This window comes from Eptesicus fuscus, chromosome 17, assembly GCF_027574615.1.
Source record: "Eptesicus fuscus isolate TK198812 chromosome 17, DD_ASM_mEF_20220401, whole genome shotgun sequence".
Taxonomy (NCBI): domain Eukaryota; kingdom Metazoa; phylum Chordata; class Mammalia; order Chiroptera; family Vespertilionidae; genus Eptesicus; species Eptesicus fuscus.
The window spans coordinates 38,719,025-38,741,520 of record NC_072489.1 but is presented as its reverse complement, the minus strand read 5'-3'; the positions used below and the strand labels follow the sequence as shown (position 1 = coordinate 38,741,520).

Here is a 22,496-nt window from a genome sequence, read left to right as displayed (position 1 = left end):
AGAAAGGGACGGGCAGGAGGCAGCCGACTGACGATGTTTCTCTCTCACTGATGTTTCTATATCTCTATCCCTTTTCCTTTCTCTTTCTCTAAAAATCAATAAAAACATATTTAAGAATAGAGAGGAGAAACCAAGATGGCAGCATAGGTAAACACCTGAACTTGCTGCCTCGCACAACAATTTCAAAACTACAACTAAAAGACAAAACGGACATCATCCAGAACCACAGGAAGGCTGGCTGAGTGGAAATTCTACAACTAGAAGTTAAGAGAAAAGCACACTGAGACTCAGAGGAACTGCGGAAGTAAAGTGCAGAGGTACGGAGGCGCGCATGAGAAGAGGGCTGGCAACTGAGTACGCGGCTCGCTTTCTCAATCGGGAGGGAGAGACAAGCTCCTGACTGCTCTGAACTCCAGTTTCGGGAGAGACTCTGGGGACCCAGACTCATACGGGGAGAAACTGGACTGTCTGGCAGCGGGCGAAACTCAAGGGCGGCTTTCTCTCAGAGGTGCTTGCAGCGATTACCGCAGGACACTGAGATCCAGGGGCCTCTTAGGGCAGGGCCAACAGGAAGCCATTGCTGTTTGCTCCGCCCTGAGAGACTCCGCCCCATCCAAGCTGAGCGAAGAGGCTTTTGCATATGAATGGTCTGGTCCTTTGAATTCTAAACTTACCTAACAAACTGCAGCTGAGTCAGTCAGACCCAGAACATCCAAAAGAAGGCCCAAGGCCCCACAGCAGCTTGCATTGCTTCACAGCTGGGCTTCATCTGGGCACCTCCAAAACCCAAACAAAGAAGAGGAATCTGCAGATCTATCTGCAGATTTATCCATACCTCCTGCTGGGTGGCCTCAGGCAGAGGCTAAATTAGCACCTTCTTGGAGATCCAAGAGCCAGTGTAACCAGGGGTCAGAGGAGGACCATCCAGATCACAACTCCTCAGATCCATAAGGGACACACTCAGGGGGCAGACTCAGTGAGCATCAAAGCCCCACTGAAGCAAGTCGTGTCTCAGAAGGGTGTCTCCAGCACAGAAGTTCTACCATCGTAGACACAGCTGATCCTCACAGCCTACTGGCCTGGAGGTTAATTCCTCCCAGTGATACCAACAACAATCAAGGCTTAACTACAAGAAGACAGTGCACATAGCCCACAAAGGGGTGCACCAAGAGTGTCCACCTCAGGTAACTGGGGAGGCTGAGCCACTGGACCCTATAGGACACCTAGCACACAAAGCCACTCTATCAACTCAGAGAAGCAGCGAAAATGTGAAGACAAAGAAATAGGTCACAAATGAAAGGAATGGAGGAAAGCAAACGACTGGATATAGAGTTCAAAACCACGATTATAAGGTTTTTCTAGAAAAGGCCGATAAATTTAGCGAGACCCTCGAGGATATGAAAAAGGACCAACTAGAAATTAAGCATACACTGACTGAAATAAAAAAATAATATACAGAGATCCAACAGCAGACTAGAGGATCGCAAGAATCAAGTCAAAGATTGGAAATACAAAGAAGCAGAAAACAGCCAACCGGAAAAGCAAAAAGAATCCAAAAATATGAAGATAGTGTAAGGAGCCTCTGAGACAACTTCAAGCATACCAACAACCAAATTATGGGGTGCCAGAAGAAGAGAGAGCAAGATACTGAAAACCTATTTGAAGAAATAATGACAGAAAACTTCCCCCACCTGGTGAAAGAAATAGACCTACAAGTCCAGGAAGTGCAGAGAACCCCAAACAAAAGGAATCCAAAGAGGACCACACCAAGACACATCATAATTAAAATGCCAAGAGCAAAAGACAGAGAGAATATTAAAAGCAGCAAGAGAAAAACAGTTAGTTACCTACAAGGGAGCTCCCACACGATTGTCAGCTGATTTCTCAACAGAAACTATGCAGGCCAGACGGGAGTGGCAAGAAATATTCAAAGTGATGAATAGCAAGAACCTACAACCAAGATTATTCTACCCAGCAAAGCTATCATTCAGAATTGAAGGTCAGATAAAGAGCCTCACAGATAAGAAAAAGCTAAAGGAGTTCATCACCCCCAAACCAGTATTATATGAAATGCTGAAAGGTATTCTTTAAGAAGAGGAAGAAGAAAAAGGTAAAGATAAAAATTATGAACAACAAATACATATCTATCAACAAGTGAATCTAAAAATCAAGTGATTAGCCCAGCCGGCGTGGCTCAGTGGTTGAGCATCGACCTATGAACCAGGAGGTCAGGGTTCGATTCCCGGGGTCAGGGCACATGCCAGGGTTGCGGGCTCCATCCCCAGTGTGGGGCGTGCAGGAGGCAGCCGATCAATGATTCTCTCTCATTATTGATGTTTCTACCTCTCTCTTCTCCCTCTCCCTTCCTCTCTGAAATCAATAAAAATATTTCTTTAAAAAATAAAAAATAAATAAATGAATAAAAATCAAGTGAATAAAAAATCTGATGAACAGAATAAACTGGTGAATATAATAGAATCAGGGGCATAGAAAGGGAGTGGACTGACAATTCTCAGGGGGAAAGGGGTGTAGGGGGTGCGGGAAGAGACTGGACAAAAATCATATACCTATGGATGAGGGGGGGGTAAGAGCAGAGGATGGGGTGGGAACCGGGTGGAGGGGAGCTATGGGGGAAAAAAGAAGAACAATTTTAATAATCTGAACAATAAAGATTTATTTTAAAAATAATAATAAATACACTTTTTTTTAGCAGAGAAAAAAAAACATATTTAAAAGGGCATTCAGACTCTGAAACTGACAGTCAACAAAAAACATGATTCATTCCCAATGTCCATACCATGCTGTGATCCACACGGAAGAAGGCCAACTGGCATGGCTTATTCAGGAGATTTGCAAACGCAATGAAGGCATCTGCCTCTTCCAAATTGAGAATAAGAACTGCTGCTATGAAGGACATCCCTTGGACCTTCAAAGGGAAAGGAAATTAATCAAAATGGTTTTATAATAATAATTCTATAGTGTTTATTTTATTGCATTCCTGAAAAATTACAAAGTACTATTATAAGGTAAAATACTAAGATTTCTTTTTCCCCACAACAAAGGTAAATACAGAGAACTCAATTAATAATGATAAAATCTCCCTATTTAAAACTTTATTATATGGTGTGGTTTAAAAAGAAAAATTTTTTGCCCTAGCTGGTTTGGATTAGTGGATAGAGCAGACTGAAGGGTTCCAGATTCGATTCCAGTCAAGGGCACATGCCTGGGTTGTGGGCTCAATCCCCAGTAGGGGTCGTGCAGGAGGCAGCCGATCAATGATTTTCTCTCATCATTGATGTTTTCTCTCTCTCTCTCTCTCTCTCTCTCTCTTCCTCTCTGAAATCAATAAAAAAAAAAAAAAGAAAAAGAAAATCTTTGGAAAAAAGTATCAGCTTTCACTTGCTACAAAAGCCTATCTCAGTGTACTAGTTTATTTTATCTTCATCTGAAGTCTTTCAAAGTATAGAATCACAAAGTTTAATAAAAACGAGGTGATGGTCTTCGTTGTTATAATACATCTGTCTGAGGCAGGAAGTGAGGATTAAGAAAAAAGATTGCCCTGGCTGGTGTGGCTCAGGTGGTTGGACATCGTTCAGGGCACCAAAAGGTTGACCGTTTGATTCCTGGTCAGGGCACCTACCTGTGGCAGGAGGCAGCCAATCAATGTTTCCCTCTCACATCCATGTTTCTCTCTCTTTTTCCTTCCCTTTCTTTCTAGAACGCAATAAAAGTATTTTTATAAAAAGGATAAAAGCAATTTAAGAGGAGAAGTGCCACTGAAATTCCAAGAAACAAGAGGTGTGGAGGTTGGGATAGTGAGGCTGGATTCCTGGAAGGGTAGGAGGAGGAAATAAGAAAACAGCCATTCCAAAAAGAAAAAGATGTATGATTAAAGACGTATAGAACCAGCTCAGTTAGAACACAAGACTTATAAAGGGAATAATGGGAGAAATTAGAAAAAGTAGGTTATATTTACAAATTGGAAAAGGCCTCGAGTAAAAGGCTAAGCTATCTAGGTGCTTGCTTAAGAGTTATACAGAGCTATTTTACATTTCTGAGCAGGCAGATGGCATGGAACTGCTATTGTAAAAATATTCATTCTTTCATAAAAAAAAGTTTAGCAAGCACTTACTTCTGGTAGATATTTGTATAATAGACTTACACAGCGAGGCCACTAAGAATATTTGCAATAATACCTCTGTTTCAATTTTCTTAGCAACCTTAAAATTTTTTAGCACATTTCAATCTGGATTTCCACTCCATTACTATACTATCTGAAACTTCTCTAACCAGGCTGACCAATGGTATTTATTGTAAAACCCAATGGGCACTTTCCTACCCGCTAAGCATAATTCCTTTAGCTTCTGTGACCCATTATTTCTTTGTTCTTCTCTTACTTCTCTGGCTTCTTCTGTGACTGTTCAATATGCGATGTTTAACCAGAACCTTCATAAAACCTTCATCTTCTCACCTTTGTCTTAAGTAGAAGAATCTTGGAGACCTCACAATAGGGTGGCTACCTGGTACAACTTACTCTATTTTGTTGCATGTTCATTTGTACATTTGTTCATTCACTCACTCACTCAACAAATATTTATTAGGTGCTTATCACCATACTAGAGGCCCAGTCACAAATTAGTTGGGCAGATTGGGCCGGGCTGGCAAGGGATGGGGGGAAGAAAGCGGCCGTGGGTGGTTGGTGGGCCGGCCCCACCCCTGATCAAGGTGGGAGGAGCCGATTGGGGGAGGGGCCATGGGCAGTTGGCCAACCAGTCCTGCCCCCTGGTCGAACTCCCAGTCGAACTCCCGGTCAAGGGGACAATTTGCATATTAGCCTTTTATTATATAGGATGACAGATATTGTTCTAGGTACTTAAGATACCTCAGTGAATAAAAGATTCTTACAGTTTAGAAGGAGCAGCTACACAATAAACAACAAACAAGTAAATCATATGTTTTATTAAAAGGTGGTAAGTGCTGCTCTGGCTGGTGTTGCTCAGTGGTTAGAATGTCAACCATCGCACTAAAGGGTCATGGATCTGATTCCTGATCAAGGGTATGTACGTGGGTTTCAGGTTCGATCCTTGGGCTGGTTGTTGCATGTGTGGGAGGCAACCAATGAATGTGTCTCTCTTGAATTGATGTCTGTCTGTCTCTCTCCCATCTCTCCCTCCCTTCCACTCTCTCTAAATATCAATGGAAAAAATATCCTCGGGTAAGTAAAATAAAACAAAACTAGGATTGGTTGACAATCTGTAAAAGGAACAAATTCCCTCCCCTATGCTTCCCTCAACTTGGAGGCACAGTCACGGAAAGGAAGGTTGGGGAGAAGGGGAGAAGGCACCAGACCAACAGCAGTGGCAATAAATGCAAGTTTACAAATTGAATCTTATCCCAGAACGCTGGCAGCCAGCCTCATAAATCTCTGGTAGGAGAAGGTTCCTTTCTGGATAAGTTGATAGGCCCGAAGAAAAAAGACACAGAGATATACACATTTTGGAGCAATTACAATATAATAAATGTTTATATTAAAAAACAGATGGAAACAAATACTTACATAACCAACATCAGGTCTGTAACATGTATATGCCCCTAAGATACTATGTAAAACATCATGATATGGGCCACCCTTTGGAGAGAAAAATGAAATGTCATACTATACAAATAATTGTCTCCAAGTTACTTGTCAAATATCATGTTAATAAACTTTAGCATTTCCCAAATAATTAATTTTAGTTACTATATTTAATCATTGTCAGAAGTATTCTAAATGCACTCTGCCAAGATGCTTTCTAAAGAATTAATTTCGAAATATGTAATCCTAAACAACAAAAAGTCAAACAAACTCACTTGAGGGACATAAGCTATATAGTTTATGCACAATTTTAAAGAGTTCTGGATTTGGTACAATAAGATTATGAGTAAAACAAAGTTCCATTTTATATAATACAACTTCAGCAAAAAAAAAAAAAAAATACCATGAAGCTACACTAAATTAAGTTTACTAATTTTTATCTTAATAGTAAAAATGTTTGTCATTTTATCAATCTAAAGATAGAGAAATTCCATATATTAAAGATTTGAGTAAAATATAAACCACATAAAATGTAATAATTTCTCATAAAGTATAAGCAACTTTATTCACTATGCTGTACTTTATATCCCTGTAAGAAACTTTTTTTTTTTTAAGGAACTTCTTAATAGTCTCTGCAGAAACAACACCGCTCCCCCCCATTTCAATAGCAATTCTGAAAATTTTTAAATTTGGAGACAAATTCCTTTATATTTACACAATTTACTAGGCAATATAGTTAAATTTCAAATGTTTTACAGAATAAAAAGTAAAACAAAGAAATTCAGCTTAATGATAATTAATCAAGTACCTACTATATAAAATTATTATGTGCTATGCTCACTGCAATGCATTCAGTCAGTGGAATAAAATAATAACATTTCCATTAAAATTTTCCTACTAGTTTCACATTTTTAAATATAAAGTTCCCCAATTTTTATAGTTTTGCCTTTAAATAATAATAGCTATGAATTTAGAGAATTTGTTCACTTGGTTTTTTTTAAAAGTAGTTAAAAACCTGGTTAGAAACCCTCACCTTCTGAAAGATGTAGAGAGATGGAAATGTACGGGATATGTCCAACTTAATTAATTCCAGACTGGCCTCCCGATCAGCAATAGATACACCTATATTTGCCAGATAAATAAAGTTACAATTATTACTTGGCTATATCCAGTTCAATCTTACAAACACAGAATGATTACATGGAATATATGTTACTTAAGGAAAGTTAAAAGCTGAACAATCCAGAAATGCCACACAGCTTTTGCTGGAATTTAGAGCTTCTTCTGTGAAGAATATATCTATACATTTATCAGAAAGTTATATGATTAAGGATTTCTACTTCCTTTTTTTTTTTTTTTTGAAGGTACGGGTTTGTTTGTTTTTAATAGAGGGTAGGTAGATTATCACTCCCACAATAACTAGATAAAAACATTTCAAGTATCATTTTTTTAAAAGGGCATAACAGAGTTGTATACACAGAGAGGTCCAGAGAATTTAAATCCTAGAAAGAGAAAAGCCTTTCCTAGGTGAGTGGATACCAGTGCTCGAATTTAACAGGGATGTTTACATACTCACAGAAAACCACTATGCGATATGCATCATTTCTCTATCCTAAGCCATGTTCATTTTTAGAGTTGTACATACAGGCAAGAGAAGAGGGTTTGCTTTCTACTAAGTAGAACAAATACAGAAATAAAAGTGACTGGCATACAAATGGCTTTCCATAATTTAAGGACAAGAGATGGTTGAACAAATTTACCTAAGTTTAATAAATTATAATAACAGAAAAAAATGATTTTTTCCAAAATGATCAAGAGAAAATTAATAAGAGTGGAGGAATAAAAGGAGCATATGAGTGAATTAAATAAACAAAGATTAGGCATAAGAATTATAAAAAATATGTATTAGGAAGTGAGTGCAAGTCAGTGAGAGAGGAGACAGGAGGTCACAAATGAGGTATAAAGATCATCTATCTTTAAGTTATAAGTTGGGTCGTGGTGGGTGTGTTCCATGGTTAGAGTGTTGTCCTGTGACCAAAGGGTCTCGGGTTCAATTCCTGGTCAAGGGCATGTACCTGGGTTGTAGGTTCGATCCCTTGCCCAGTTGGGGCACGTGTGGGAGACAACCAATCAATGTATCTCTCTCACATTGATGTTTCTCTTTCTCCCTTCCTCCCTCCCTTCTACTCTCTCTAAAAACAATGGAAAAAAAAACAAAAAACAATGGAAAAAATATCTTGGGGGGGGGGGGGATTAAAAAAAAAAACACACGTTGGCCTAAAAATACTTCACCTCCATTACTCTTAACCGCTATGATTAAATCTTAGGCTCTGGAGTCCAACAGCTTGGGTTTACATCATGGCTTCACTGCTTATAAATTAACTACTTTGAGTTTCCTCCTATATCATCCAGGATATCACCTACTTAAAGAGTTGTTAACATTAGAGTAGATAATATATGTAAAGCAATTCTATAGTTCCTGACACATGGTAATAATCAATAACCATGATATAATCTTCAGTGACTGGACTTCCATACAAAACTTTTTGTTAACAAAAAATAATCACACCCTTTCTCTTCAACGAGGGTCGGAGCAGCCTCCCCAGCAGATGAAGAGATGCAAGTCTCTGTAAAGACCCTGACTGGCAAGATCATCACCCTGGAGGTTGAGCGCAGTGACACCACTAAGAATGTCAAAGCTAAAATCCAAGACAAGGAGGACATCCCTCCTGAACAGTAGTGTCTGATTCTTATGGGCAAACAGCTGGAGGATAGCCACACTTCTCAGACTACAATATTCAGAGAGGCCACCCTGCACTTGACGCTTCATCTGCAGGATGGTATCATCAAGCCCGCCCTCTGCCAGTTTGACCAGAAGCATAACTGCGACAAAATCATCTGCCACAAGTATTACACCTGCCTGCACCCCCTGCTGTCAACTGCTGCAAGAAGTACAACCACACCAACAACCTGTGCCCCACGAAGATTAAATAAGGCCCCTCCACCACCACCTCCTCGGGCCTGCAGGGTGGCCTGCCTGAATCCCGTGGCCCTGGGGCCTCAATAAAGTTTCCCTTTCATTGAAAAGAAAAACAGTAATAATCACACCTTCTGTATCATTCTCTGAACTTGTTTCACTGAGGCTTTTGCACCGTTCTTTCGCTCTTGATAGGAAGATTTCATAAAGTTCTGGGGGAGGGAGAACAAAAATTCATAAATAATAGGAAAGAAATATATTCACATACAGTAGGTCCTCGGGTTACGTCAGAGATCCATTCCTATGGTGCGATGTAACGCGATTTTCACCCTAAGTCGGAACCCACCTATATAAGCACCTACGTCACTCACATGGGGCACATACACAGCAGTAATGACGTGAAACAGTAAAAAAAAAAATTAAAAGATAACAATTCCTGATCTTTACTTATGATAAACAATAAAAAACATAAAGCACATATACGTCGAAATGACGGAACTTTTTTTTTATATATAATTAAATGGGAGATGGTGAAGTAACCACGAAACGACGTACGTCGAGTCCGACGTAACCCGAGGACTGCCTGTATTTTTATTTTTATTCTTAAAAAAAAAAATAAGAAAAACATGATCCCATTATAGGTCAGGCATATCTTATGTCGCTGGCATAAAAAAATAGCAAATTGAAGTACTCAATTCTACCAAAACTATTTACACACCAGAAAGATAGCAAATAAAAATATTCCAGAGCAGCCATCCAAATAGCTACAATATAGAATGTATGTACGAGGCAGGTAGAGACGCTTCTGCTAAAGGAGCCATTGTACAATAGCAGAAACATGATTTTTGGAATCAGTCAGACCTAGATTCAAACTTCGGCTCTGCCACTTACTACCTGTGGGATTTACAACTCTGGAACTTGGCTTTCTTCATCTGTAAATTGGAGAAAAATAATGCCTATTCATTGTGTTACTGAAGATTAAACAAGATCATTTATGTAAAGCTTCTGACACCTTATAGACCCTCAATAAATGCTAGTTCTTGCTTCCTTCTCTCTTGAAACTGGTTTCTCCATTATGATACAGCTATCTTAAGCTACATAAACTTTAGTCAAAGGGTCACATACAAAAATCTCTACCCCTATCTTTTACTCTAAGAGCCCAATCACTTTAAAAAATATATATATAGAGATACATACATATATATATATATCCCCCAATATATATACATATATATATCCCACATCCACACACACACACACACACATTTAAATATATATATACAGACCCGATGCACGAAATTCGTGCAAGAGTAGGCCTTCCTTTTCCCAGCTTCCCTCTGGCACCCGGGACCCGGGCTTCCCTCACAGCCCCGGCTTTGTCCGGAAGGACATCTGGTCTAATTAGCATATTATGCTTTTATTATTATAGATATTCCATTGTATGACTATACCATAATAAGTATTCTTATATTGCCAAGAATTAGATCATTACAAAATAACTTACTAGATATATTTCAAACAGACTCTTATTATTCTGATCTCTTCTTTCTGTTCACTTTTCATTATTACTAATGGTTTGGAAAGAAATCAAATTCAAAATTTCTATTATTTCTAAATGGAGTGTCCCACTCCATTTGGTATAAGAGCGAGATAGAAGTTTTAAACTTAGATATACAATTTTTTGCAGTTATTAGGAACCAAATTGAAGTTCAGACATTTTATTTCAAATTGCTTCCAAGCCAGGTCCAGTTTCACTACTGCACTTAGTTTTAAAAACTGTCTTGGAAGAAGGCTCACCAAACAAATCCATCACCTCTGGAATCTACAAAACTGACCCAAAAGTAAAACTGTGGTAATGCATTTCAAAATATCAAAGGACATCTCTTAAGGGAAGATGTACAGTGCTTATCTATAATAAGATCTACATCTCAGTTCAATTCCTTGCTTGACTCTGCATGTCATATTTGCCATGGCAGGCATAGCTCAGTTGGTTGGAGGGTCATCCCATGCACGCACTGAAGGGTCACGGGTCAGGGTGCGTACAGGAGACAACCGATCAAGGTTTCTATCTCACATCACTGTTTCTCTCTCTCTCTCTCTCTCTCTCTCTCTCTCTCTCTCTCTCTCTCTCTCCCCGTCTTCCTTCCTCTCTCTCTAAAATAAGATAAAAATATTAAAACAAAACAAAAAAATCAAAGGACATTTCTCAAGGGAAGATTTACTTCTTATCTATATATAGAAAACCCTAAGTGACTGGTCAACTGTTCGACCAGTCACTATGATGCGCACTGACCACCAGGGGGCAGACGCTCAACGCAGGAGCTGCCCCCTGGTGGTCAGTGCATTCCCACAGCAGGAGCGCCGCTCAGCTGACCAACGGGCGCTGGCAAGTGCAGTTGTGGCAGCATGAGTCTCTCCCGCCTCCGCAGCAGTGCTACTGAACAGGGTTGGCAGGCGCAGTGGGGTCAGGATGAGTGGGAGCGGCGCGGTGCCCAGCCCAGGCTCTGGCTCCTCCCTGGCCGCCTGCCACTTTGCGCACTACTACATCCCCCAAGGGGTCCAATTGCGAGAGGGCGCAGGCCAGACTGAGGGACCTCACCAGTGCATGAATCTGTGCACCGGGCCTCTAATCTATAATAATAAGACCTGCAACTCAGTTCAATTCCTTGCTTGACTCTGCATGTTATACTTATTTTATTTTGAATCTACAAATGTAGAGTTCTGAAGCAGAGATGTATCTTAGGAACAGAAAATACTTTGAGATCAGTTTATATTTCACTTTCTGATTTTCTGACAATGATGGTATTATACATATTCGGCAAACTTCACTTTCACTATAATGTTATACTCATTATCACAAAAAAATGTTAGAACAATTCTTTGAGATAGCTAACAATCTTAACCCCATTTTACAGATGAAGAAAACTAAGACTATTGGATGTTAAGTAATTTGCCCAAGGTCACAAATCTAATATATAGTAGAACCAAGATTTGAACCACATTTGACTGACATTAGAACCCTTATTCTTAGTTACTATTCCCTAATTGTTATAAATTTCATGATTAAAACAAATACAATAGGTAAGGAGTCAAACTATTATAGCCACTGAAAGTAGAGAAGGTTATATAAAGTAAATTTACTATTCGAAATTTAGCTTCCTTTCCACCACTAATGAAAAAGAGATGAGTACCAAGTCCATTACTGAATTGTTTTTTTTTAGAGAAAACCTAAAATTATTTTGAAAATAAATGGCCCAGTTATTTCAAGCTTTAAAAAACATTTTGAGTTATAGTAACACAACAGGTTGATACCAACTTAACAAATATTTCAATGTTTAAGTTATCAGGATACCTAACATTCTAAAGCCAAAGTTCTCAACAAAACAAGACTGCAAACAAAATTTCAAATAGCCACCAATGCTTCATAGTCTCATCTGTATGCAAAACCAATTCCTAAGACTTTAAACAATTACAGTATGTTCAACAATCCTTAATATTTAGGATTTTAATGATCTAACTGAAAGTTCTAACTACAATATAAAAACATTTTCTTTTAATTTGTTCCAAGCACAGAAGGCAAAAGAAACCTTCATTTTATTGGAAAGAAGAGTTAAGTCACATAGGATCTAACTTTTTCTAAGCTAAATTAAAAACTCTTAATTCTTCCTTTAAATTCTATTTTTTAGATTAAAAAAAGTCCAGTTAAAAAAAGTGTTCATTATGGGATATCTGAAAATGAATTTTAAAAATCATATATAATCATGCTATTCAAAGCTGGCATCACTTTTAAAATTAAATATTTTTGTTATAATTCTGTCTAGTTATATATAATGCAGATTTTTGCAATGAACATTATTACAGAAAAGCTTTTACACCCAATCCTGATTATTTCCTTAGAGCAGATTCTTAGAACTAGAATAATTAGGTCAAAAGTTATGCTTTTTAAGGCTTTTGTCAAATAATTCTAAATTATTTTCAGCCACAATTTATGTGGGTAATTTTTATTCTTTTTAATAACTTTTGATTTGAAAGGTAAACAACAGTACCTTGATGTTCTTTTAACATATATACATCATTGATTTATCACTAGGAAAATGGCTAAATTATAGTACAGCCAAACTGTGGAATAGAGTGCATGAAAGGATGGTTTAGGAGAGATTATTGCTTAAAAGAAAGCTACTGAATAATCTCAGGACATAAACTCCTTTTTGTGAGGAAAAAAAATAAGATAGAAGCCTAAAAATTTATCATATGTAGAAACACACTTTTTTATGTGACAGAAAAAGATCTGGAAGAATATCCACCAATTTGCTTATTTGTACTTATAAGTAGGATCAAAAGCTGGAATCTGAGTGGAAGAGGGGGAAGAAATGTACCGTTTATACTTTACTTGAATCTTTTTCAATAAATATGTAAATAAATATTTTAAATAATAGTAACAATATATTATTTATATTATTATACTAGTCCCTAAATCTTTTTTCTTTTTACCAGATAAATCCAAGAATGTACTACTTTTTATTGCTGCAAAGAATAAGCAACACATAAATAGGGAGGGAGCGGGCTATGCAATTCAATCCCACTCTGGGAACACCTTCATTGGCCATAGCGGTTTTGACACTGGAAATTCAAAAGTGAACCAATATGCTTGCTGGAAGATAAATTTCTTTTTCCAGAAATGGCCATGACAGCATCTTTTTGTTGTGCCACACAATATATAAAAATAAGTGATGTTATTTCAAACATTGTTCAATTGAAGTTTCTTTTTTTTAAAATTGAATGTTTTGGGATGACATTGATTAATAAAAGTATATAAGTTTCAGATGTACAATTCTATAATACATCTTCTGTATATTGTACTGTGTGTTCACTACCTGTCTAGCATTATCATTATCACTCAGACTGATGTAACACCTTTTACTATTAACTATTTTATATTTCCCCCATTTGGTATTATCCAATTTTTTTTTAACATCATCAAAACTACTCTACATTTTATTCCTACCCTTCAAAGTTTTAGAAACTTAAAAAAATAAAACAATTCCTTGAGAGTCCTCCTCTTTGTTTTTTAAACTTTAACGTTTTCAATCCAAAAGGACTAGTTTGAGATGAAGAAAAATAAATTTCTAGCCTTCCCCCAATATTTAAGTTTTTTTAAATAAAGGGGAAACCTTTCCACAACTAGACTATTTTATTTTTCACACACATATATATATGTTAGAGGCCTGATGCACGAAATTCGTGCAAGAATAGGTCTTCCTTCTCCCGGCTGCCGGCACCAGCTTCCCTCTGGTACCTGGCAGCACCAGGACCCAGGTTTCCCTCCAGCCACCAGCAGGTGCCTGGGACCCAGGCTTTCCTCGCAGCCCTGGCTTTGTTCGGAAGGTTGTCCGGTATAATTAGCATATTACACTTTTACTGTGTGTGTGTGTGTGTGTGTGTGTGTGTGTGTGTGTGTGTGTGTGTGTGTGTAGCCAGTGCTACCTAGAATCTCAGAAGTTTCGTAGTTACCTGAAGTTAAGATATTTGGGTGTCAAGAATATTATTTATGGTTGTAAACTAAAGGAAAACCCACAAATCTTATTTTTGATAGTATGAAATATAGTAAACTTATTAAATCATACCAGGTTTTAGAGAGGGATGGGGAATGAAGCATGCTCTTAAAATCACATTATACTTGGTAATGCCCTTTTAAATTGCTACTCTACTAATCTGCTTTGTAACTCTGGAGATGGCTATTTGTACGTGTGGGAGTAACTGAATATAGAATACAAACCAGGAGTGATATTTAGTTCATTTCCTACAGCTAGACTCCAAACTTTCCCACGAACACTAGGGGGCAATCCCTGCCACCACAATTCTCGAACTCTTCTTGTACTACGCCTAGAATTAAAGGGGAAGAAAAAAGGAGAAAGTTACTTTTTAAAACATAGTATCCTAAAGAGAGATAACAGTAATTTAAAGGTAACTCCTTCTATAGCTGCCATTTATACTGATAAAATGAAAGAATCAGAAAAGTATAATTATGAAAAACAGAATAAAAGGAACATAAAAATTTGTTGTTAATTCAGTAACCAAAAGAAAATCACAAAGTATTTAATACGGGTAAGGCCCTTGTCTTTTGAGAGGCAGTATAGTCTGCTTAAAGAGTGTGGGCTTTAGAGTCAGATAGACCTGAGTTCAAATCTGATTTAACTATTCATTAATTGTATTACCTTGGGCAAATCACTTAACCTGTCTGACCTGGAGCTTCCCTATAAGATAAGTGGGAATAAAGGTTGTAAGAACCAAATGTGATTACTTATGTAAAGAGCCTAATATAATATGTCACATGTCAAATATTCAACAAATTCTCCATGCATATCCTATATTAGACATTGCAGAAGACATTACCCACCCTTCAGACTAGAGGGAAGGTAAGGCATGCACAAAAATATTATCAAAAAGTGAAAGACAAAGTAAAGCAAGAAGTACATTAGTCTAGAAGTATACTGGGACATTACAGATGGAAAACATCATATATTTTATGATATACATATATCTCACATTCTCTTGAGAAGCATATTAAAAATCACCTTTATAGTTAAATGCATCTTATAACGAATGTACATGCTTTAGTATTTTCTTTCCAATAATCTGCCATGACATCAGTAGTGTACCTTGCAATAAATGATATGTTAGAATTAAGAAACTATGGTAACTAAGGAAAAAATTAAAAGTTTCATGAATCAACTAGCATTTCAAATGGGACTCAACTGATAGCTAAGATTTTAACAGGCACAGAGAGTGGTCAGTAAGGAAAGTAGGTATCAGAAATTGACGGTTTTATAAAAGCAAAGACACAGAAATAAGCATGAAATTTTCAGACACTGGTTAACAGCATAATTTAGCCAAAGCATAACCTACATGGTGGAAGTAATAAAAAAAAAAAAGAGAGAATTGGAAACATGAGATCTTTGGAGAAAGACTGGAATTCAAGAAAAGTCTGCTTACTTACATTACTTCCCAATTGGGCAATATTTCATTGATCCAAATTACCATTGCATTTGCAATATTTTCTTCTTGTTTAAATCGTTCTTTCATTATTTTTTTCCTTTTATGTGCTTCTTTAATTTCTGTTTTAAACAAGTAAAAATTATTTCAATACAAAAGAGCTAGATCAAAACCTCATTCTCCTTTCTACTTAAGCCTACAAAAGAGGCATTCTCAAAAAGAATAAAAGGAGAAGAGAGAATGGAAAAAGGGTGGGCGGGGGAAGATGATAAAAAGAGAAATTAAATTAATTTGATTAATATAATTTAAAAGTAACATCTCCTATTCTAAAAATGAAACAAAGGCCAAAAAATCATTTAAATAGATTACAGTATCACATATTCTATTTATACTTGATCAGTGAACTAAAATTTGTCATAAGTTAACTATGTAAAAAATAAACTAGCCCTAACTGGTTTGGCTCAGTGGCTAAAGCGTCAGCCTGTGGACTAAGGGGTCCCGGGTTCGATTCCGGTCAAGGGCATGTACCTTAGTTGTGGGCACATCCCCAGTGGAGGATGTGCAGGAAGTGACTGATCGATGTTTCTCTCTCATTGATGTTTCTAACTCTCTATCCCTCTCCCTTCCTCTCTGTAAAAAATCAATAAAAATATTTAAAAAATAAACTACTATGGCCCAACGGCTTGGCTCAGTGGTTAAGTGTCAACCTATGAACCAGGAGGTCATGGTTCGATTCCCAGTCAAGGCACATGCCTGGGCTGCAAGCTTGATCCTCAGTAGGGAGCATGCAGGAGGCAGCAGATCAATGGTTCTCTTTCATCACTGATGTTTCTATATCTCTGTCTCCCTCTCCCTTCCTCTCTGAAATCAATAAAAATATATTAAAAAAAAAATAAACTGTGAGCAACTAACCAACACTTTTTTTTTCATACAAGGGGTTTATGTACTTCCTCACATAAAATCACGTGACTTTAAAAACTAAGTATGATGCTTCAGTTTACTAATTAAAATGTTAAAATCCCCCTAATACACACAAACATGCACACAACACCCCTCTGAAAATCAGAAGTCACAATTCCAGAAGAGATGTGTCAAAAATGGAGAAGTGAAATATATGTAAACTATCCTATATTAATAAAGAGGTAATATGCAAATGGACCATCACTCCAACACACAAGATGGCCACCCCCATGTGGACAAAGATTGCCGCTACAAGATGGCCAGCAGGGGAGGGCAGTTGCGGGGGACCCCAGCCTGCAGGAGAGGGCAGTTGGGGGGGACCAGGCCTGCAGGGGAGGGCAGTAGGGGGGAACCAGGCCAGCAGGGGAGGGCAGTTGGAGGCAACCAGGCCAGCAGGAGACAGCAGTTAGGGGCGACCAGGCCAGCAGGGGAGGGCAGTTACGGGTGACCAGGCCGGCAGGGGAGGACAGTTAGGGGCGACCAGGCTGGCAAGGAAGGGAAGTTATGGGCGACCAGGCCTGCAGGGGAGGGCAGTTGGGGGTGACCAGGCCTGCAGGGGAGGACAGTTAGGGGCAACTCGGCTGGCAAGGGAGGGCAGTTGGGGGTGACAAGGCCTGCAGGGGAGGGCAGTTAGGGGCAATTGGGCCAGCAGGGGAGCAGTTAGGCGTTGATCAGGCTGGCAGGGTAGTGGTTAGGGGGTGATCAGGCTGGCAGGCAGAGCGGTTAGGGGAAATCAGGCAGGCAGGCAGGCGAGTGGTTGGGAGCCAGCAGTCCTGGATTGTGAGAAGCAGTCGGACATCCCTCAAGGGGTCCCAGATTGGAGAGGGTGCAGGCTGGGCTGAGGGACACACCCCCCTACCCCTGTGCATGAATTTTGTGCACTGGGCCTCTAGTACATATATATATATATATATTTTTTTTTTTTTTTTACATATAATTTTAGAACCAGTGCGAAATTCAGAGATCAGCTAGCTAAAGTATTTTCTAGCCCCAGCCGGTGTGGTTCAGTGGATAGGGCCTTGGCCGGAGCAAGGCTCCCAGGTTCGATTCCAGTCAAGGGCACCTACCTTGCTTGCACGGATCCCCGGCCCAGTTTAGGGCATATGCAGAAGGCAACCATTCAATGTGTCTCTCTCACATCGATGTTTCTCTCTGTCTCTCCTCCTCCTTTCCACACTCTCTAAAATCAATGGAAAAATATCCTCAGATGAGGATCAACAGGAAAAAAAAAGTAAAGGGTTTTCTAAATTGTTTCACATATACCTCAGGAACTGTCTTTTAAAAAAATACATATTTTTATTGATTTCAGAGAGCAAGGGAAAGGGTGAAAGAGATAGAAACATCAATGATGAGAGAGAATCATTCATCTGCTGCCTCCTGCACAACCCCTACTGGGGATCGAGCCCACAACTTGGGCATGTGCCCTGACTGGAAATGGAACCGTGACCTCCTGGTTCATAGGTCGATGCTCAACCACTGAGCCACACTGGCTGGGCAGGAACTATCTTAAGGGGTAAGCAGGGGGCTAAGTAGGTAGATTCACTTTTAAAAATTTGTTTTATATATTCAGATTCTACATAAGATTTCTTTGGAGTGGGTTCCACTGCTTTTAAAAAAAAGTATTGACGGAGGGACTTGAAAGTCTGCATCTAGTTGACCTGCCCCCAACATTTTATAGATGAGGAATCTAACATTCGGTCTATTTAGAGTGTCACATCCAGGTAGTGTCAAACAGGATTAAAGCTGTGACCTTCTGATTTCCCAATTCAATGTTATTCTATCATACCATGTTCTTAGGATTATCTACTTATCAATAACTATCTTAAATATTAATTGAACAGTAAAGTCAGTGTTGAGAGTCAATTAAAACTTGTATTTCGAATTATGTATAGAAAAATAAACTCAACCTATGTTTAAATAATTGGGCCCTTTAGAAAGATATTAGCTTTATAGGTTTACTACAAGATTCAAGATTAACTTCATTTCCAAAATAGTGCCACAAAATAGAACTATATATTATTATAACATTCCATTCACGTAAGTCAAGGAAAATATAAGTTGTTAAAAAAGCCTATGTCAAGCCCTAGCTGGTATGGCTCAGTGGATAGAGCGTTGGCTTGTGGACTGAAGGGTTCTGGGTTTGATTCCTGTAAAGGGCACATGCCGAGTTTCGGGCTTGGTCCCCAGCAGGGGGCATGCAGGGGGCAGCTGATCAATGATTCCCTCTCATCATTGATGTTTCTATCTCTCTCTCTCTCCCTCTCCCTCTCCCTTCCTCTCTGAAATCAATAAAAATATATTTTTTAAAAAGCATATATCAAAAAGTGTGCATGTATGTGTGTATACATACACATAGCTGTGTAATATTTTCTAAAAATATATCCTGAACAGTACTTAGTAAATAAATATTCTTAAATTATCCTTACGCTATACTTTTCGGTTGGAAGAGAGAATGAATGAATAAATGTGTGAATTTATGCACACGAGAGTATACATTTATGTGCCTGTTCAATGACACAACTGGGACTCTAGAGAGACTCCATTAAGTCACAAAAGCATATTTTAATTTCAAATCACATTCTCATAGTCATATAGGAAGTTATTTTAAAGCATTAAAATTATTAAATTATATATCAAAAGCCTAAAAACTGTACAAGTGAATTTCATGAATAAATTAATAAATATCTTCATTTACAAGTTAGTAGGAGTCCAAGGTTTATGACTGTAATGACAAGATCTCTCATATAGTCTGCTGCCTTTCTCTTCCTATTAGTTTTGTAAAAGTACTTACAGAAGAACTATGATTTTAGTGTGACATCTTATTTCTCTTTAAGAACAAATGTAGTTATAAAAGAAAGAAATCACCATCATCATAAAGACAGACTTCATCAATTTCACCATCTACCTTCCTGCTGAAATTCAATAAATTGAATTTACCAACAAGAGTTAAATGTTATACCTCGTTTTTTAGCCTCAGCCACCATCTCATCATATTCTTGTCGGTGACGTAAAGCTTCTTCCACAGATTTGGCAGGAAGATTTCTGGGGGGAAAATTTTTTTAAAGTCACTTTTCAAAAGACTGACTTTTAAATGTATTAACTTATTTTTTATAGACAGATACCAAGAATTTTTTTTTTTTTAGATACCAAGAATTTTTAACCTCACCTCATTTCATACATTAAGAAAGTAACAGGTTGAAAAGAACTTTGCATTTTAGAAAAGAACCAGAATCCGAGTTGCCAATATTTGTTATGTGTATTTATATGTCATATGTATATGTTTATTCATTATTTTTGAATGTCAAATTTCAGCCAATATTTCTAGGTCTTATTAAACCCACTTACTACAGGATTTTTTAAAGTAAACTTTTTGGAGATAGAATTTGCATGTGATAAAATGAACAAACACATTTTAAGAGTACAGTTTGAAGAGTTTTGACAATTTTACATACCTTTGCAACTAACACACCAATCAAGATACAGAACATTCCCATCACTCCATTAAGTTTCCTATGACCCTCTGCACTCAATACTTACCCAACTCCTACCTTGGCCAACCACATCTGTGATTTCTATCACTGTATGTTAGTTGGTTGCCTTTTAAGGAGTTTCACATAGATTCTTTTTTCTCTGGCTTCTTTTGCTCAGCATATTTTAAAAATTTACCCATTCTGTTCTGTGTATTATGAACATATTCCTTTTAATTGGTGATCAGTGTTCCATTTATGCATATGGATGAACATTTAGACTGTTTCCAGTTTGGGGCCACTATGAATAAAGGTACTATAAATATTCATTTCGAGTCTTGTGTGGGTATCTGCCTTCATTTCTCTATGCATATATACCTAGGAGTAGAATTCCTGGGTCACATGGTAAGTGAAGGTATACTTTTATAACAAACTGCTTTGCACTTTTAGAGTTCCAAGATAATGTTAAAATTTGATAATCAGTAATCACTTGCATATGCTATATGTTGGTTTATAAAATTAATGGCTTCACAATCAGTGGTTTAGATATATGCAAAAAAATACATTTAAGTATTAACACGTATCCAAATGTATATTAATAATGTCTGGTTTCTGGAGTCAGTTTTTAAAATTATTTTCAACAGGTTAGAGTGAGGAAAGGTATGTGACAAATTTCCGAATTATATATTGTACCTCTTCCTCTCTTCTCAAGTTAGATTCTTCAGGTATGCTGTAGCAGGGATGAATAACGACCATCCTATATAATAAAATCCCAGCTACCGAAACGGCGGAATGACTAGAACGACCACGGCCCCTTGCCCCTACCAGCTCTGTCCCCAGCAGGCCCCCCAACCCCGATTGGGGCCCCCATCAGGACATGTCTCGCCAGGCCTTTTGTCTCTGTCTCTCATTGGATCTCTGCCCATGGAGAACACCCCTGCCGCCCCCGCAAAGGAACACACACCAGCAGAATCCGCCTTTTCAATAAAAAACGACAAGAGGGAAACAGAGTGAATTAAAAAAGCATTAACTTAAAAACAATCCATGTGTCTGCAAATGAGTTCCAAATGGCAGCACTTTGGCAGGAGTAGCAGGGGTGAGGCATGTTGGCCACATGTTCTGGAGTCTCAGACACAAAGTGTAGGGGGCTCAGCACCTTGCTATGGACCCCTCCCACTAGCCACCTAAGATGGCAGGGTCTGGGGAAGGGACTTAGTCTATATTCACCCTCACGGATCCCCACCTGATTCTGTAGAACCTTTCCCCTGTTCTGGCATCTGCTGGTCCCTTTTACTCCCCCAGTACCTCCAAACCTTCCTATGCTGACCCCAACTCTCCTTCTGCACAAGCCCTCCCCGCCGCCACACACACACAGATTTCACCCTCTCCCTCCCTTACCCCCCAGTCTTCTACCCCATACTTCTTCCTGCCCTGCCCTGCCCCACCTCCATCCTGCCCTCCTGCCCCAGACCACCCAGTAGCCCTGGCTCCGGGAGAAACGGTTAGAACAAAGCTTTCCTTGGCCGGAAGAGACTCCCCAGGGAGCTGCATGCAGAAAGGCACTCCCAGTCCTGTACCTGCAACTGCTCTGTCCTGCCAGATGCCAATCAGAAATTGTGTCTCTGGAGACAGAGGGTAGCAGAAGTAGGCTGCTGTCCTTTGAAGCCCCTCATCAGGAGGAAACTCTTTCCCCCAAAAAAAAAATTCACCCTGCCTTATCACTTTCAGCAACCCCCCTTTGCCCCTTTCCCTGGAAGTGGAAGGATTGGAGCACATCTAAATATATATAAGAGAGTAATATGCAAATCGACCAAATGGCGGAACGACCAGAACAACTGCTCGACCAGTCACTGTGAGGTGCACTGACCACCTCTCGGTCCCTCCCCCTGGCCGGCAGGCTCCGATCGCCTGATGGCAAACGGGGAACCAGGGGTGGGTGGCGGCGGGGGGTGGGGCCGGCTGCCGGCAGCCAAAAAAGATGGCTCTAATCACAAGCCAGGCCTACGGACTGTACCCGCGAACGAATTTCGTGTGTCGGGCCTCTAGTAAAGGAGTAAGAGGGAAGATGTCAACAAAGACTTGACTTGATAGAAAAGATAAAGCCTAATCTCTAAAGGCTTAGGTATGTGAGCAGTAAAAATAAGGTAACTGTATTCCAATAGAGAGCAATAACATGAGCAAAGGCAGGAAGGTGAGACATAGGTTTGATTGTAAAATAGAGGAGGGTGTAAATAAAAATTTGTCCCACAGACTATCTAGCACAGAACTTTTGCATAGTATTTTTATAAACTCTTTCAGGGAAGAAATTAACATTCCTGGTAAAAAGCTTAATCTATTTTGGATGAATTTTAACAAGTTTTAGAAAGCTCTTCTCGGAACTTAGTTATCTACCTACTCAGCTGACTGTCAGTCAAGAGTCAAAAGATCTTTTTTTGCTTATCTAACCACTCTTTGAATTGGCCTAATTCATTCGCCTCATCAACAAGACAAATAAAACCAATGGAAAAATAATATGAATATATTC

General features: G+C 38.7%; 1 protein-coding gene and 1 pseudogene across 3 annotated transcripts in view; one reads left to right on the top strand and one right to left on the bottom strand.

Moving 5' to 3' along the window:
• Positions 1–22,496, bottom strand: part of TBC1D12 (TBC1 domain family member 12) — an 85,289-nt gene that overhangs the window by 5,710 nt on the left and 57,083 nt on the right. For all 3 annotated transcript variants that reach the window (XM_054729234.1, XM_054729233.1, XM_054729235.1), the window contains 7 exons: positions 19,465–19,547; positions 15,550–15,667; positions 14,329–14,435; positions 8,684–8,764; positions 6,609–6,697; positions 5,558–5,629; positions 2,798–2,926 (listed from right to left, as the gene is read on the bottom strand). In XM_054729234.1, coding sequence (XP_054585209.1) covers positions 2,798–2,926; positions 5,558–5,629; positions 6,609–6,697; positions 8,684–8,764; positions 14,329–14,435; positions 15,550–15,667; positions 19,465–19,547 — 679 coding nt within the window. The remainder of the gene's footprint in view (positions 1–2,797; positions 2,927–5,557; positions 5,630–6,608; positions 6,698–8,683; positions 8,765–14,328; positions 14,436–15,549; positions 15,668–19,464; positions 19,548–22,496) is intronic.
• Positions 4,676–8,669, top strand: LOC103288416 (uncharacterized; annotated as a pseudogene).